This window comes from Podarcis liolepis (genome assembly GCF_965112155.1).
Source record: "Podarcis liolepis genome assembly, chromosome: 1".
Taxonomy (NCBI): Eukaryota; Metazoa; Chordata; class Lepidosauria; order Squamata; family Lacertidae; genus Podarcis; species Podarcis liolepis.
In genome coordinates, this window is record NC_139554.1 from 15,297,367 (window position 1) to 15,316,461 (window position 19,095).

Consider the following 19,095-nt stretch of genomic DNA (forward strand, 5'->3'; position numbering starts at 1 on the left):
CACAGCTGCTCTAGAGCTCAGAGAATCTGCTACAGGGACAATCTGTATTCTACTTTGGCCATTATAGCAACAATAGGGAATGCAGAAAATAGATTTGCTTCTGCTTTTCCTATGTAACCTTAATCTGGGTCCCAGGAAGCACTGGGCTCCTGTGGAGAATTCCAGATTACAATAATTCTGGCACCAATCTTTTCCCCACATACATTTATTCAAATTCAAACTACAGCAGTACCTCAGAAGTCGAATGGAATCTGTTACAGAAGTCTGTTCGACTTCCAAAATGTTCAGAAACCAACGCAGAGCTTCCGATTGGCTGCAGGAAGCTCCTGCAGCCAATTGGAAGCTGCAGAAGCCCCGTTGAATATTTGGGTTCCAAAGAACGTTCGCAAACCGGAACACTCACTTCCGGGTTTGCAGCATTTGGGAGCCAAAACATTCAAGTCGCAAGGCATTCGGGATCCAAGGTAGCTGTATACCTTATTCCCTGGGAATTGGGGCGGGGCATGCTCAAATAGTTCAAGGCATACTCTTTTCACTAAGGAAAGTCACAATGAATGATCAACGTAGTGCTTGTGAGCTTTGGATTGCCACTGTGAGAATAGGACTAGCTGGGCCACTGGCCTGATGCAGAAGAGCTATTATGTCCTTATGGGTGGTATTTCATAGAATCATAGAATTGTGGACTCGGGACCCTGAGGGTCAACTAGTCTAACCCCTTGCAATGCAGGAATTTCACTCTCAAGACTTTTTAGGACCCCACACCCCCGCAAGAGCTACAAACGTCCCCCTGCCCCCGGAATCCTTTTTGGGAAACAATGGATGCTACAGTGGTATTTTGAGTGCTCTAAATGTGCAGTGGGACACGGGTGGAGCTGTGGGTTAAACCAAAGAGCCTAGGACTTGCCGATCAGAAGGTCGGCGGTTCGAATCCCCACGATGGGGTGAGCTCCCATTGCTCGGTCCCTGCTCTTGCCAACCTAGCAGTTTGAAAGCACGTCAAAGTGCAAGTAGATAAATAGGTACCGCTCCGGCAGGAAGGTAAACGGTATTTCTGTGCGCTGCTCTGGTTCACCAGAAGTGGCTTAGTCATGCTGGCCACATGACCCAGAAGCTATACAATGGCTCCCTTGGCCAATAAAGCGAGATGAGAGCCGCAACCCTAGAGTCGGTCACGACTGGACCTAATGGTCAGGGGTCCCTTTACCTTTAAATGTGCAGTGTGGATATGAATGACATTTAAACCAGGTAGAAAAATTCTACACATGCTTGCTCTGATGTTAATCTCCCTGTGTGGATCTGGGTTTGCAGCCTGAGTCTCTGAGCGTACTGCAAGATCCCATCCTACCCTACAAAGGCAGAGTTCACCCCAAGTTGAGGAAAGGAAAGAAAACAGCTCACCACACACAACTGTGTGACAGACAGATATTCAGCAGGGGGAAAGTGATCTGTCTGTGCTGGGAGAGGCTGCTGCTCCCACCCCGTCAAAATTTCCACCATTGATGCAGCTGTTCCAAGTCACAGGGAGTGGGAGAGAGGTGAAAAACAACAACCTTAAACCACTGCATTGTTCCCATAAAATAGCAGCCTCTTTCCCCTGATACAAATCGGCATAACCCTGCCTATCAATACCAAGCAGGTGCCTTCTCTGCACTGTTTTCAGCGCTTGCTAAAAACATTCTTGTTCAGACAAGCCAACCTAGATGCTTAGGAAACCGAGGAGATTTTAATCTTAGTATTTCCAAGCAGGGCTCTAAACTTCTCTTGATTTTTAATGTTTTATCTTTCCATAAACTGCTGTGCGATGGTTTGGTTTTTTAACACATCAAGCAGCGTATGAATTTCACAAAACAGATAAATAACGCCCTTGAAGTGCTTAAAACCCTTGAAAGCGCCGTACAAATGTGAACGGTCCTTCAGACTAATTTTCATACTGCATTTTATGTCAGAGGCGTAGCTTGTTTTTAACGAAACTTAATACTGTATTTTTATATGGTTGCAGCCCGCTCTGGGACTTTACAGTGAAGGGCAGGTAAGAAATAATAATAAGAAGCAGCAGCAGCAGCAGCAGCTATGACCAGTGGCGTAGCGTGGGCTGTCAGCACCAGGGGCAAGGCAAGTAATTTGCGCCCCCTAACCCGTGGATTTGCGCCCCCTAACCCCCAGATGTTGCGCCCGGTGCGGCCCGCCCCCCCTGCACCCCCCCCCCACGCTACGCCACTCGGCGGCTCCCTTCTCCCCGGGCAACGGCTTCCAACGGTTGCGCAAGCGGCCAACCTGAGGGAAGCTTCCTCGGGACGACACAGCCCCGCCCCCCGCCCGGCCACGCCCCTCGCCCTCCTTTCCCGTTGCCCGGATGGCCACAGCCAACGCATCGCGATCCCAGGCGCGCGTGCGCACGGGCGCGCCAGGGAGGGGTGTGTGAATGTGTGTGTGTGAGAGAGAGAGAGAGGCTGCCGGCGTTAGTGGCAGCTCCCTCAGACCGTTGGGAAGGGACCACCGGTTCGGCGGCGGCCTGTGTGGCGACGACCGCAATCCCCCCCCTCCCCGCCCGGCTTCTTCTCCACACACGCACCGCCTCCTCCTCCTCCTCCTCTTCCTCGGTTGCCAGGCGAAGCGAGAGGGCGGGTCCGAAGGGGGAGGGACCGGCCCATGGACCAGCCGGGCCTGGAGCCGAGCCCGGAGGAGCTGCCGCCGCCGCCGCCGAGGAAGGCCTGTGGAAATGCGGGCGTAGCGCGGAGGCGCAGCGGCCGTCGCCAGCGCTTCAGCCGGGCCCGGGGCGCCGGGTCTCTCGCCGGAGAGCGCTGAGGGAGGAACTAGCCGGATGCTGCCGCCGCCGCCGCTGCCCAGAGCCTGAGGCGGCGCCTCTTTCCTTTCCTCCCTCTTCCTCGGTCGCCCTCCTCTCTCTCGTCTTTCTCCCCCTGCCTCGCTTCTCTCTCGCTCCCTCAGCCTCGCGGCCTCTCCCTCCTTCCCGCCTGGTGGGCTCGGCCAGCCGCTCCGCTCAGCAGCAGCAGCGGCCGCCGCCACCATGTCGGCCAAGGTGCGGCTGAAGAAGCTGGAGCAGCTGCTGCTGGACGGGCCGCGGCGCAACGAGAGCGTCCTGAGCGTCGAGGCGCTGCTGGACCTCCTGGTCGGCCTCTACACCGAGTGCAGCCGGGACTCGCCGCTCCGCAGGGACAGGCTCGTCTCCGACTTCCTCGAGTGGGGTGAGAGCCGGGGACGCGAGGGGGAACGAGGGGTGGGGGTGCTGGCTTGGGGAGGGATCGCCAGGGCTTGCTCTCGAGGAGCCACGGCGAGGCTCGGGCCCTCAATCTGCCGTTGGGAGCGAAGAAATACGAGGAAATCACCGGTGGGGAGCGTAGGGGTTTTTTGGGGGTGGGGGGGTGGGTGGCCCACCGCACATTTGCTTACGGGAGTTTTCGGCGGAGGGGCAGGTAGCCCCAGACCCACGCAGATGACTTTGTGCAGACCTGTCAGCTGAGGGTTGGGCCCAGGTCTGTTTGGAGAGGACGGGATAGTTTCGGGGCGGGGGGAGGGTAAGGAAGAGAGCAAAGTTTTAAGGAAAGGCGAGTTTTGATCATACCTGGCTGGGAGTTGGAGAATGCTTCCGGGTGCTCGGGGGTGGTTTTTCTTAGGGAGCGGATTGGGAGAGGGATCTGACAGCGATGTGAAGGGACAATGGGCATGGTGCAACAACAGGGCCTGCATGGTGGTTGCATGAAGGAAGTGTTGGCCGGGATTGAGCAGGGAGAGCTGCTGCTCTTGCAGGGCCTAGCCTAGCCCCAGACACAGGTATTGGTGTGGAGGGCGGCATCATAGCCTGTTGATGATTGTTCCATTAGGAGACTCTGGGAATGGTGACAACAATGAGGGTGAGGGAATGAGTGTTTAGTGGCGCTTGGCAAGCAGAGGACACATCAAATTATAAAGCACGGCATACATAAAGGAAGCGAAAGCTGAGGTGGTATCCAGATTTGGAGTATGTGTGGGGATACTTCCAGATTATTCAGCATAAAATCTTACACATGGGGCTAGGAGCAGCTAAGGGATAAATGGCACCTCTTGGGCTTGCAGTGGGAAATGGGATACAATATTATTAAGGAGATGGTGAGTAGCACAAACATAGGTTAGAGCGAGCCTTGAAATAAGAGGGATCAGTCAGTGAGCTGTCTGGCAATGGGTTTTGTCAGCCTGTGAATTTGCTGGTGATGGGGTGAGGAAGTTGGGTGGGGTAGGAAGAGCATTGACTCATGAATAGATGTAGCAAGGATATGGAAGAAAGATAATGATGCAGATGCAAGATCAGGAACAGGAACTTTGCTGGGGTGTGGAGGGCTGGAGTTGTATAGCGGAATTTTTCGAGATATTGAACAATAATGCGTGATCCAGGTAGAAGCAAGGACTGGCCAAGATCATGGTCAAGGAGGGTCTTTTGAGGAGAATATGTTACGTGGTTTGTGAAAATGCATGCTGGTGGCAGTTTGGATAAATATTGTATTGGAAATAATTGATGCTATTACTTAGCAGAAGCAGCTCCCAGCAAGGAAGCACTACTGTTCTGTAGGAGTACAGAAATACAGGCAGAAATATATATATATGGTTCTAAGAAGAAGATTTTCACCTACTGGCCGATAAAGTGGTAGAGTGAGGGAACCTGATTCTATCATAGCAGAGTTGGATGCCATATTGGGAGAGTAAATTCAGGATTAGCCTTCATACTGGTAATCTAGATGAATGATTATTTCCCTTTCCCCAGTTTGGGGAGAAAAAGCCCTCTTGACTGTTGGTTACAGTAAGAGATGCTTTTCCAAATTGGGGAGCAGGAGGATAGCATTTGCCAGCATTCTGGATTGGGAGTTAAGCTGTTGTAGCTAATGGACCTCTTGATATACAGCAGTAGTTTCCAACTTTTCCAGATGTGGGACCCACCTTTCAGTCAAACTGCATTTTCTTACCATACTTGTCATATTTGCATGGTGGAAGTGTTCCTGTTGCAGTCCACCTTAAATCAGAGCACAATCCAGTAGTGGGTCCCTACCCATCAGTTGAAGGCAAGTCACTTAAAGGTTGAGATCGAACTTTTTGGAGCACAACTTGATGGACTGGATTTCATAGTTGTTGCATTACTAAGTAATTGGTTTACTTATGAGTTTTGAAACGATGTGGGCCTAACTGTGTGTAGACTGGTTGTCTGCAGTCTTGGGTTGCAAGTTGATCTGGAAGCTACACGTCACAAATTCTCTAAGTGGGAAGAGAGTCCACAAATTATGGTGGTCATGTGGTAACTGACCAAGTGATTTCTTTTGTCAGCTGACCTGCCTGGAAGCAATAATGAGCCTGCCTATCAGCAAGGATTAGACAGGAGGGGGGAGATGAAATTCATAAATCCCCTTCTTGGGAAATTCCAGGATATGGTACTGAGGGGGATGCCAGTTCAGAAGTACAGCACCTACAGCTGAGGTGTTGCTGAGAAAACGTATAGATGTTATGGAGAGAAAAAAAAGCTTTTGTTTATACACGCTTTCAGATGAGCTCTTCTGTGTTTTGACACTGTTGTTGCGCTGATACTGTATGTTATTTAACACTAGTTAAAGTGTTTTGCACTAAAAGGAATAAAAAAATGAAGATAAATAAAACTGTACGTAGAAAACACAGCAGTGAAATATCCTCGGCTTGGTGCCAGGCTAAGCTTAGCCTGAAATGTCAAGTTAATCCCATGACCTTTCTTAGCCTGTTCTACCTGGAATGGGTGGAGGGAGAGGAAAGGAGAAGCAGGCACTCAAGTTCCACTCTTTCAACAGTATTTCACATCCTATTCTGTCAGATTTGTTAGGGATATGTTTGTGAGTAAATGTTCAATGCACTAAGTCAGTTTTGCACAATCCTCATGGTATTTTTTGCTAACTTTATTTTAATTTTTTAAATTTTATACAGAATACACAATAACTGTGTTTTGTGATCATAGTTTTAAGCATGATGACAGTGAAAAGTGTGCAGCAATTAAACAGACTGAAGCAGGAAAAAAGGACCAAGAATTTATTTTTTAAGTTACTTTGTAAAAATAATAATAGAAATACAAATCAGCATACTGTTTTTAAATTCTGAACATTACATTTTCTTGATTCTGAAAGTACTTTGTCTGCTTCTAGATAGGTCCAAAGGAAACTGGAAATGGTTTCAGAATTTGTTTTTGACCAAGATTTATTGCTAAGGACAACTAAATTCCATTCAGTAAAAAGTTGTCAGGTGGGGAACCAACATTTAAGAGTATTAATGCTCCATTTTGCTTCTTTCAAAAACGATTCCTTTTCTCCCAAATGGTTGTTGTTTTGCTTGGTTTTTTTAAAAGACTTCTTTTAAAAAGTGTCAGAACTTCCCTAGAAAGAGCTTCATGTAATTTTGGAGAAGTATTTCTTGCTCAGTCTTAGTGCTCTAAAATGTGAACAGCTGGCTCTCAATTTCTGTAGGGACCATTGCTCTTTGTTATACATTAACCAACTAAGAGGATTCACTTCCTGGAGTCATCTGTATTGGCGTCAATAATTGCCAACTGAATAATTAAACACTGTCCAGCATCTGCTTTGGAAGCCCACCACATTGATTGCTTGTTTTGTGGCGGAAATATGGTGCACCTCCATCATGAGTTCTGTGTATTTGTGTAAACCAGTTGATATGGATAAATTGCTGTAATATAGTTTCATGAAGGGAAAAGTGTTCTTGCATGTGCAGGTCATTTTTGTGTACTGGTTGACAGAGGAAATTGACCTGCATATTTCTGAAAGTGAACACCTTTATATTCTGATACCGGTGCAGTAGCTTCCATGTCATCATTGCATGACTGATGGATGTTTTTAAAAAGTAGAAGAGATTTACAGCTGCTATTTTCAAAGCAGTTACTACAATTCAAAAAGAAGTAACTTAGTGAAAGAAAAATTAGCTAACTGATTTTATTTTATATATGACTTGTTACATCCTAAAGGCTCTGGGATAGTGACATAGGTTAATCAAGAAAATGAATTACACTGATTAAACTCCCATCTTGCCCTACACACATCCTATTTTTGGCCACAAAAAGTATATATGAGTGTGAAAATTAATTATACTTGCATTCTGCTGTGTTTAGGTTTGGCACTCCCTTCAGTCAACTGGTGAAATATTGTCAACTGATTGAAATCCAATGCTGTTTTGTAAAGAAGCACACAAAAATTCCTAGCCTGATAAGAGGCCAGCAGCCTGTGTTTCCCTGCAGGCTGGAGAGCAGGGGAAACCCTCTTTCCATGATCAGCATGGAAACACAGGATGCTGCCCTCTTAGCAGGCAGCTCTTTTTATAGTGTTCTACAAAACTGGTTGGTCAAGGAGGGAGTGGGCTCAGGGAGGGGCTTTCCCCACAACTAGCGTGGAAACTGAGCCCTCCTTTGCCAGTCCACTCACTTGTCTGTATGGAATTTCTAGTTACTTGTGACTACCAGGCTGTTTAAATACAAGGCTGGTTAAATAGCCCATTAAACCAAGAATACTATTCTGTCAGTACATCTTAATTTTTTGTTTGTTTGATCGTGTCAGCAAAGAGAGGAGAGTTCTTTGTCTTCTAACCTGCAGCAGTCTGGGGGCAGATCTAGCAGCATAACAAAGCTTCTACTTGCCTCCTGCTATTCCCGCAGTAATCTCTGAACAGAAGCATAAGGGCTGCCTAGGACCACCCATGACTCCATCTTGCTTGCTGCAGGAACCATGGAGTTCCCTTTTTTATAGACTGACTATCTGCACTGTAAAGTTCCTTGTGAAGCATTTAGAAAGGCTGCAGTTATTGAAAGAATTGGAAGTATTCATTTGTTTTATTTGTATGCCGCTTTTCCACACACAAAAATCATGTTCTAGTGTGTAGTTAATTAACACTGTCCTGAACTCTTGCATCGGTGCAACATCCTGATTCAATTCTGATGTGGGCAGTGACCCATATTGTGACCCTTAGCACCCATTTCTACCCACATTTGCCTTGTTTAGCAGACTATAGCATCAGAGTGAAAGTAGTTTTTTAAAAGTAATTGAAATGCATGTGTGAACCACCGTCTGGTGCTATACAGGATAACTGGATGTGTTTAAAGCCCATTACAAAAAAGTACATTTCAAACCATTATCCTAATACCTAAACAGAATTTTCTGTTAAAGGCCCAAGTTATTTCCGTGACTTGCCATCTCCCATTAGGCTACTAGTGCTTATAAGGAAACAACAAGGAAATTCCTAGTTGTTGAACATCCTGAAATTTGTCAACACTCTGCTATGCAACTATTAGTGACAGGCCACAAACCCTTAGCAAAGCTCTTTGGTCTTTTTAGAAGAAATACCTTATTGATAACCTATTACTTCACCTATTAAATGGTACATATAGTTTTAGTTTCACTCTGGTAGAGTTAGCAAATAAGTTGAACATTAATTCAGATGGTTGATGCCAGCGACCAAGATACTTCAAATAGTGAAGCGCTATAGCTTAGTGGAAGAGTTACATACTTTGCATTTAGAAGATTTCAGTTCCAGTCCTTGGTATGCTACAACTGAAGGGTTATCAGGATTGGGAATTATTCCTGCCTCAGACCTTGGAGAGCTGCTGCCAGTTGGACTAGTCAATATTGGACTAAATGAATGGTCTGATTCAATACTGGACAACTTCGTATGTTCAGGTGTATGACTAGCAACAGCTATTTTTATTAGTTCAGAGAAGCAGAATGTAGATATCAATTGTTGCTATGAATTTGTTAGTTGAGGTTAGAATTGCTTTTGTAGTTTCATGAAAATCTGCTCTGGGAGATTGGGACAGGGGCCCTCTGGAATAGCGTGGAAGGTGGCTGCAAGGGAAAAAAGGAAACTGGCAAAAATTATTCCCTCCCCTTCTGCCAGCTGGAGCCTTTTCTGTGTTGGAGTCCCTTATGTGAATGGAAGGCACCTTTCCTTTTGCAGAAAGGTAGCTTGGGTTCCAAGCCAGTGCATATTGGAACAGGTGTAGCAGTCAAAAAAAAGATGAGTAAACTGGTGCTTGGTTTTATAAACTATTACATGATTTGAGTGTGTATTATTTTCATGTTGAAGATTTGAGTAGCCTCTACATGCACACAGAACTCGGAGCTCTTCTGTGTAAGTTAAAATATAGAGCATGAAGTGCTTTGGGAAGGACAGTCCCTAAGCACAGTTTGATTCTACGTTCTTACTCTGCAAGGGTTGACTCGAAGGCATGAAAATGTTTCATTTTCCCATCTGAGTGTATTGGAGCATGGAAGTTGAGGTGGGGTGGAATGGCATACACATGAATGGGGATGGCAGAAGAACAGAAAATAGTTTGATGAGATGGGTTATCTGCACTTTCATTATTTGGAGGATACAGTTAAGTGTAGCATCATTATTTAACATCTGTCCAGCACAGAAAGTTCAACTGCTATTTAAGCCATTTAAGAGAATTTGGAAATCTACAGCAACATATCTGTTTAGTACTTGAAGATTTCTTGTTTGAAACTCTGACCCACAGAAAGCAAGAAAAGACAAAGTATGTTGGGGTTTTATAGGTGTCATATACATTGGCCTGTTTAGATGCTGCATTCTGATTGTCCAAACCATGATTTGGAAGATTGGGAGTACCCTACGTGCCTTCCTGCTCCATCGTTTTCCTCCTTCCCTCTCACAATACAGTTCATTTGCACACAGTGCTAAACAAGACCATGGCATAGTATGAGGGTTCAGCGTGAGGACAGCATGGCTGCTGTGCTTCTCTCCCTGTCTTCCTTTTGCTGTGATTCAAGCCATGGTTTGTCACTTGGCATTTTGTCTACTCCCGGGCTTATAGTTGGACTTTCTCTGGACAAACCATGAACCGTAAACCTAAGAACAAAGCTTGTTTGCAGCTGATGGCTTGTCTGGAGTGAGACAGACCATAAGCCTGTGTTTGGATGAACTGCTAAGCCAAATTGTAGCTGAACACACAGCTGTGCAACAGGAGATAGCAACAGAAGCAGCAGCAGGACTGGAAGAGGAGCAAAGTGATCATGATCTCCTGTTTTTGAGCTTGCATGTTCACAGTAAGTCATAGTTCCGCTTCACTTTTTGTGAAGCTCAGATTTTTCTCCTTCATTTCCTCTAACTGAGGCTTGTTGTGATGTCCAAATGAGATTATGGTTAGTGCTAACCGTCAAACCATAGCTTGCAAGCTCATTTCATGCCATAGTTTCAAATTATGGTCTGGAGGCTTATGTTAATAGTAGTTTTTTTAAAAAGGTAGCAATTTGAGGCCATTTTGGCTTGCTTTCCTACATAAAATGTACTCAGAAATGGCAAACCAAAATAATCTATTGTTTCTAGGAATATTATTATAAAACACACCCAATTTAAAAATGGTACGAACAGAAACAAAGCTAACTTTTAAAGCACTTGGAACAGGTAAAAATAGAAAACTTGCACATCAAATGTCTGTCTAAATAAAGAAGCTTTCACAGCCCACCTACAACTGGGAAGAGAGGAGCCCTATAAGAGTTCTCCAGGAAGAGTTGTGGTGCCATCACTGAGAAGATCCTGTCCTCAGTTTTGTCCAGTTCATGGGATAGAGAGCAGGCCATCTTTAAGATTTGGTTCAGATAGGTGAAGGCAGTTCTTGAGGGTAAACTTATTCTGGATCATGAAGGGGGTTAAAAAATGAGTACCAGCACTTTAGATTGAGCTCTGAAAAGTATAAGTAACTGTGGACACAGAGTCATCACACTATAATCTGATTGTTGAGCATGATCCAGGATTTTGGCAGCTGTGTTTTATGCAAGTCGTTGTTACTGATCTAGGCAGCCATAGGTAGAAAGCACTGCAGTAGTCCAGTCTGTTTACAACTAAGAGTATGAGTTACAGAGCCCAGGTCCATTTATTTCAAGTAATTGTCAGTAATTTGCTTGAAACAGAAAGTAAGTACATAGCCATAAAAGATTCAGCCATCAAAATGCAACGTAAACATATAAACAAAGCTTACATAATAGTTGGTGTAAAATGAGGCTGGGGCTGTCATTTCCAGCTTACACCATCTTATGGTGGTTCTCCCACTTACAGCACTTACGCTTGGATGACTGGGGTGATCGTAATGCATAGCAATATATGGAAACTTTTATTAATTTTATTAATTAAATTTATATACCACCTTTATCTTCCAAGGATTTCAAAGTGGTGTACATGATTCTCCTCCTTCCCATTTCATCCTCACAACAACCCTGTGTGATAGGTTAAGCTTAGAAATGGTGACTGACTCAAGGTCACCCAGTGAACTTCATGGCTGGGTAGGGATTGAAACCCTGCAGGACAAGAGGAGGGTGACCTTGGTCCCCAGCTTCTCCATAGCTAGTGACAACATAGACCATGGACTGGGAATTGGAGGCACGGTGCTACAGTGGTTCCAGTCCTATTTACATGGCCAGGTTCAGACAGTGCCATTGGGAAAGTGCTTTTGGGTCCTCTGTTGGTTTTGCTATGGCATTCGGAAGAGCACTATTTTATCTCCAGTGCAATGTAATATCTTTTTTAAACTCCTGGAGGCAGTCATTAGGAGATTTGGGGCAAAGTGCCATCAGTATTTCCTGTGACTGAGAAATTACCTTTTTACTTAATATGTTGGATGATACTTATTTACATGCATCAATGTAGTTATTATCTTCACATAATTATTCAAACTTTATATCATAAGTTGCTGAGACAATTTTGATGATGGTATATAAATGTGAACAAAATGATAAAATCATCATCATCATTTTATTTTCAAGCTACATTAGAAATGGTTGCTTCCATGTCTTGTGGAAATCTATCATTCTTGTAATAGGAACCAGTGAAAGCACAGCAGCACATAACCATGGTAGATTTAGCTGGTGTTGTCCATAAGGAAGGGAATCCCTAGACTAAAGTAGTGAGAAAGGGAGACTATTAAGATAGTGTTTGGAGCATCTTAAACTAATGCCTGATAAAGCTCAGAATACCAATCACATAACTTTGATATCATTATACATTTAATTTTAAATCATATGTTAAAGTTCTAATTATAAATATTTGTGTTGGATTTTTACATAAAACATAATCACTATTATTATTATTATTACTATTATTATTACTATTATTATTTCTATACTGCCCTTCATCCAAAGATCATGGGGCGGTTTACAATATAAAAACAAAAAATACATACAAACCATAATAACAAACAAAAATAATGCCCACCTGTATTATTATTTATTAAATTTCAGTTCTGAAGTTTGCAAAACTCTTTTCCAAGGAAATGTTTTATGGTGATTCATACATTGGATTATGCTGGAAGGTTCAGCACAAGCAATAGGAAGTCACACAGAGTGTAGTTAAACTATAGAATTTACTACTACAAGATGTACAGTGGTGCCTCGCAAGGCGAAATTAATTCGTTCCGCGAGTCTTTTCGTCTTGCGATGTTTTTCGTCTTGTGAAGCACGGTCCGTCGCAACTGCGCCTCTTCAAGTGGCTTTAAGAAAAAAGCGAACAAACTCGCAATACGTTTTCGTCTTGCGAAGCAAGCCCATAGGGAAAATTGTCTAGCGAAGCAACGCAAAAACTGAAAAACCCTTTCGTCTAGCGAGTTTTTCGTCTTGCGAGGCATTCGTCTGGCGGGGCACCACTGTAATGATGGTCACCAGCTTGGATGCCTTTAAAAGCCGATGGAAACATGAAGCTGCAAAATCCTTTCTTGTGGAAACTTACTGTTAGTCTATATTTCACATTTATTTTTTATTTTATTGCTCTGATATTTGCAAAATGGGTGTGTGGGTGATTTCAGATTGGTGAGCTGTTTATAAAGGAACATTTCTCCTCTGATTGCAAGAGACTTTCAACAGTGAAGTGTTAAAATGTATAAACAGTTAAATAAGAAGTAGGTCACACAATGAGAATAAACAGATGTTTGAACACTATTCTTTCTTCTTCTGATATGATTAAATTATCACAAGCAAGAGCACATGATCAAATGTCTTATATCTGATTAATGTCAATTTTTTATGTACATTGAGGTTATTCCTATAATGAAGCGCTGCTTCAAAATATACTGGGAGTATATTAATAAAATTACACATACACACTGGAATGCACAGAATATCCTTTCAGCAAATGAAAATAACTGAGAATGGTGAAGGGAGTCTGCTTGTAAATTTGTTCTTCTTCCCACTCCCATCTCCCGTATGGTTCTGGTGAGCCCCCCAACTCTCTGTAGCAGCTTTACAGGGGCATGAGGTTGTGGGGAGGAACTGATGAAAATACTTCCCCTTACGCTTTCAGGAGGATTGTCCCACTCATGGAACTCTGGATCTTAACCACCATCAAAAAAGTAGAACTTAGATTTTTCTCTGTATATAGGCAAAGGTTGAGGTATATGTCAAAAGTGTAAATAAAAGTATTTGCTTCATTTTTCCTTGTATTTTGCTAATTCTCTTGTAAAATAGCAGTGATTACCGATTCTGTGAAGAAAGCAATGATACAGTTTGCTATAATGATCATGTTCAGATAGCTACACCTATTTCTTGCTAGCAACAGCTATAATTTAAAAAGGCATTTTCATACTGCTTAGTTAGATGTAATTCTTAGTTAGATGTAAAGCTCAGGATTACATTTAACTAAGAATTACGGTACCTTTGTGGTCGTGTGCCACATGGCCAGCTTAACATTTAAATTGCATACCCAGTTACTGTCTAGTGTGCTACACTGCAAATGCAGGTGAGGCAATCCAGTTTAAATGAGATGATATGTTGAATGTTGCACAAGTACATTTCCCCCTATGTAATAATTTTCATATATATTCATATGCGTTTTTTTGTGAGTATGCCCTATCTCATGTTTCCGTTAGGCTTGAAAAACTGTTCCTTACATTTTTTCCCAAGAGTGTAAGGTGGTTATTCTGGAAGAAATAGGTCTTAGATCATTGAAAAATGACTCTTGATGGGTCACAAGAGCTTTTAAAAAAGAGTCTAGTTCAGATAGCAATATCTTGTACTGCAATACAGAAATAAAGGAGTAATGTACTCTCCTAGACAACGTGTTATAATTTAGAACTGATCAACTTATTTAAAATACAGACGTGTTTTAAGTGCCATTGTACTTGTTCTATTTATACTGTGGAACTGGACATTTTTGAGGCAGCACAATAGTCTTAATGCCACGTTTGCCTTAATAAGTTAATTTATTTATTTATTTTACAGTTCATAGATGGGATGGGTGCAGCGTAACCTGTCATGCTGGAACTTGCAGGAGTGTTTGTTGCTGTGCCCTTCTTGTTCTTTCTTCTTTGTGTGCTTGGAGCAAGAGTATAAAACAGCAGCCAGCACCCTTCGTTTTCATTCTACTGTTCAGTTGGATCCAATTATTCAGCTTTATAAAATCTTGACGTTGCTAAAAGTGCTTGGCTGCTCCTACATAAAAGATTCTATCCATTTTGATGCCACTTTCAACATTTTGGATTTTTAAAATACAGTAGCTGTAACCCACCCTCGGACCTTATAGTGAAGGGCAGTTGAGAAAATGAAATAATAATAATAATAATAATAATAATAATAATAATAATAATAAATAATAACCAATCATTTGGTAGATTGCACACATTAAGTTTCTTTCTGGTTACAGTTATTTTAGGACAGTGAACCTGTTTTTTAAGAATCTCTCCTGCTGCTTACATTCCAAAAAGTCAGTTCCATTTTTTAATACTGTAAATCTCTAAAATTGCATGCACTTTCACTCCGCAGGTGCCAGTGTTAAGTGCATAGGTGTGTTTAAGACCTGCAAAATATATGTTAAAATGAAAGCCCTGAAATGCATTAGGTCTCTGGGGCTGCTACAAAAATGCTCATCTGGGGAAGACTGAAGTGGGTGACAGCTGGTAGAAGATAATGGATTATTTCTTGGTTGGGGGAAGAGGAGTGGATGCATCCTCCCTCTCAGCCTCTTGAAATCCTTGTGGATGGATATTCTTCCTGGTTCTTGAGCGAGAAAGATGAAAAATTGTACAATGTTCACTTTAAAGCGTCTTTACATATAAGGAATGTAATGTAGACACAATAATATATTCACTAGTTCAGGCATGTCCAATTTTATAGAGACTGCAATCTACTCCCAGTATAATAAAACTGGCAGTGATCTACCATAGTTGTTGAGCTTTTTTTTGGAGGGGAGATACCAGAGTTGTTGAGCAAGTGGAAATAGCACCGGTGGCGGGAGGTCGAGATCGCTAAGGAGCAACCGGGCAATCTCTTTTTTTACACCTGGGATTGGCCTGCGGAACACCTGTTAATTGGGTTTGGACATAGCTGCACTAGATATAACAATTTGTAGAATAAATTGAATTAATTCTACTCTAATAATGCATACTGTCTAGGAATAGTTTTTTTGTCTACATTGAGCTAGGGTTGCTATATTTTAAAAAATGAAAATCCGGACACAAAAGATGTTGAGCAAACTTTCAAATAAATAAATATACCGGTAAGTTTTTATTGTATTTTTAGGAAATTTGGCAAAAAACAACAAGACTTCCAATATGGACTGCCATACACCCGGGTTTCCCCCAGACATTTTAACCAATTTTTGAAAAATTCACCTGAATTCAATTTTTGAATTCAATTTCTGAATCCAAGCAGCTCCTGTGCTGCCGCGCCGCTGGAGCACGATTTCTGTTCTCATCCTGAAGCAAAATTCTTAACCTGAAGCACTATTTCTGGGTTAGTGGAGTCTGTAACCTGAAGCGTATGTAACCTGAAACGTATGTAACCTGAAGCGTATGTAACCCAAGGTACCACTGTACAATAATGTTGCAGATAGTGTTAATATACTGCATTTGGAAATTTAGCTTCTTCTTGTCCTCTTATGAAAAGCTGAAACTGGTCAGTTTTTTTAATGATAAATGTATAGCCAGCTTTCTAGGGAGACACTTCCAAGAAAAGCGTAATTGAAATAAGATAAGATCACTCATTAATCCAAAGCCCTTAGATTGGAAACTAGACAATCTCATTACTGGAACTGAAAGCATCAGGTTTGTTGTGACACCTTTAGAACATGTTTTTCATTGGGGACAGGAATGAAATCTCATTTTAAGAAGTCATGACAACAAAGGGCATTTGGTTCTGGAAATTCCATGTGGACATTATTTTGAATTGCCACCTGGGAGGCAGAAACTAAGAAAACTCATATAAGTATTGCACAACCTGTGTGTTGCCATCAACTTAACACCTGGTTCCCCCCTTCCAAATGCAAAATAATCTTTTTTTAATGTACTTGTGAGTCCCTGCCCACAAGAAATGCTAGGAAGAGCTTGGCCAAACTAAAGTACACTTTGAATGGACAAGGGAGAAGCACTTTGTACATGGACAGGAACATAGGAAGTTGTAAGCTGACTATTGGTCCTTCTTGCCATTATTCTGTATGTTTTAGTCTGGAGTTTTTCCCTAGCCCTACTTGGAAATGCTAGAGGTCAAACCTGGGACCTTCTCCATGCAGAGAAATGATCTATCACTGAGCTGCGCCCAAATGAGTATCTGTATCGCTGTAGGAAGGCAGGAAAGACTAGTTACCTAATCCACACATTTTTAGAGTAACTGAGCAGTAATCTTAAGCATTAGTTTCATGGCTCTCTTGCTGCATTTTCCTAAACCCAATTTAATGTGAAAAGTTTTCTGGAACATGCAGCTAGGAACTTAGGAATGGCTCAGCTATATTCAAGTTCTGTAGAGCTTTTCTAGGAATGATGTGTATACTAAGAACAAGTATTAGGGCAAATCTGTGATGCTCTAAAGAGACTAGTGCACAAACACATGCAAATAATGTTGAATCCTACAAAGTCTTGCTGCCTTCTGATCATTGTGGAGAAGGAATTGTGGAAAACAAAAGAGGACAAGGGAAAATGTTGCTTCTCTCTTTCTCTGTGTATGTGAATTTGAAATAGATTAATCATGTAATTGTATCCCATTGCAATTCAATTAAAATCCAGCTGCATCCAGAACTTGTGAACTCTCATAATTATGCTGGCTTAATCCCAGCTGCTAAAAACCTGCTGAAATAGAAAAGTCTCATAATGCTTCCTGAAAATATTTGAACTTTGGCAATGTTCCCAAAAGAGGTGTGTTACAGAATAGTCCCTGAATCCCCTTCTCTGTTCATTCGAAGGACTAGCGAAAACAGAATATTCTCCATTTGTTACCCATTGTTAAGAGATCAGGAGTATTCCTTACCTCTTTTGGCTTAACCATGGCTTGTTGCTAATCATGAATTCCCTCTTAACCAAGGTTTGCAGAACAGCTTCAGATAAGTTTTCCTTTCTTCTGATTTCACAAGCAACAACAGCAACAGTATTTCTAAGCTGGGTGGTAGATAGCTTCATCTTCTGATAATTTAGTAAGTCTTTCAGCCACTTTCTGTGGCTCTTGCACATTGTAGTGAAATGTGTTGGAGTTGCCATCACTTTTTCTTTTTAAATACAGTGCTTACTTGAGCCCTCATCAGGAGAAGGGCAACTTGTAGAGTAAATGCATGCATCACAGGGCCCTGTAAAGAGTTATGCTTAGCTCCACATTATTACTATTTTTAATTGCATTTTCACAAGAACCAAGACCCCTTAAGCAATTCTGAATAATTTGTTCAGGATACTTTTCTGTTCAAAATGAACATCATTGTCTTACGTTGTGAGTTCCCATTACAGTTCACTTTACAATAGAGAGTCTCTCTAGTTTGTGCCAGTTGTGGTTTTATTTTCTCATTGTTTCTGCTAGCCAGGAATAAAAACCAAATGTAAAAAGGTTGTCTTGTTTAGCTAATCCCCTTGTATATTTACTGTAATGTGTATTTTTCTTTTTAAAAAAAATGGTGGATGGTCAGTACTTGATATTCTGAAACATCATTTGTATTCCATGAAATCTTTTTATTTCCGGTGCCTGACTCTCTCTGTTAATCCCACTGCTAAAAGGAGTTGCACTAGGTCCTTATGTTATACTTTAGCTCTTGCATCATCAAAGAATGCCAACACTGGAATAGGGAGAATTATTTCCTGAACAATCTCAGACAATCCTGCAAAGACTTGAACCTGAAAAATCAGTACATGTTCACAGATGTAGCAATATTCCCGTAATGTTACATCTCTTCCAGCACATACGGCCTGGAGGACGTACTGTAATATGTTAGCTTCTGCAGGGTACTAATGCAGGTTCAAAAAATTGCAAGGTGATTTATGAATGTAGGAGCAGAGTAAAAGCCTTTAACAGTTGTTAAGAATTGGGAAAGGGCGGTAACTCAGTTGTGCAGCATTTGACTTGTATGCAGAATGTCCCAGGTTGAATATCCTCTTGATTAAAACCCTGGAGAGCCACTGCCAGTCAGTGTCAACAATAATGAGCTGGTTGGGCCAATGGTCCAAGCTCAATATAAGGCAGTTTCCTATATTCCTGATGCTTGAGTCCGACAGATGGTGGAATGGAAAAGGATGCTCACAAACAAAGCAGGTTAATATCAAAAAAACTACGGTGATTCCAAAGGATTGAGAGAAGGGTGTGAGATTGATTTGAAGATAGATATTGTCAAACTGAGGTGGGACAAATGGAACTATTAGAAGAAGATCCCACATGGTTGTACAGTTAGTGATTTCATGATTTCCTGTCCTGCTTTTTCACTCAGTGGAGCAATTAAGAACGCTAATGTTATCAAAAGAACATAAAATTACAATAATAAGGTTCAAATGCACAACAAAGCACCAGCTATCAAACCAAAGCACCAGGGGGAGAAAAGATCACACAGATATGAGCTGAAAAGCACACACACAAAGATTGTACTTCTGAGTGAGGTGAGACACAGCAGGCCTTCTCTCGTCTGTGGTACAGGAGCTGACAGTCCTTTAGGTCAGAGGTTTTCAGCCTTTTTGAGTCTATGGCTCCCTTGACCATCTACATTCTTCGGCACCCTGTGGGGCTCAGGAGCCCACTTATGTCACCCCTTGCCTGCAAACCTGGCAGCCTTTCAATCTTTTTCAAACGCCCTCCCTTGAGTGTTCCCTCAGCCTCCTCTCCTCTCCTCTCTCCTTGGGAGTCCTCTGGGCCTCCT

General features: G+C 42.4%; 1 protein-coding gene across 7 annotated transcripts in view; it reads left to right on the top strand.

Annotated features, from left to right (window-relative positions):
- Nucleotides 1-2,392: 2,392 nt before the first annotated feature.
- The window catches only part of CDC42BPB (CDC42 binding protein kinase beta), a 96,442-nt gene continuing 79,739 nt past the window's right edge, over nt 2,393-19,095 (top strand). For 6 of the 7 annotated variants that reach the window (XM_083516706.1, XM_083516707.1, XM_083516702.1 and 3 more), the window contains exon 1: nt 2,403-3,203. In XM_083516706.1, coding sequence (XP_083372832.1) covers nt 3,026-3,203 — 178 coding nt within the window. In that variant the 5' untranslated portion in view covers nt 2,403-3,025. Of the gene's footprint in view, nt 3,204-19,095 lie in introns of all 7 variants that reach the window. The other variant, XM_083516704.1, reaches the window with a different exon arrangement.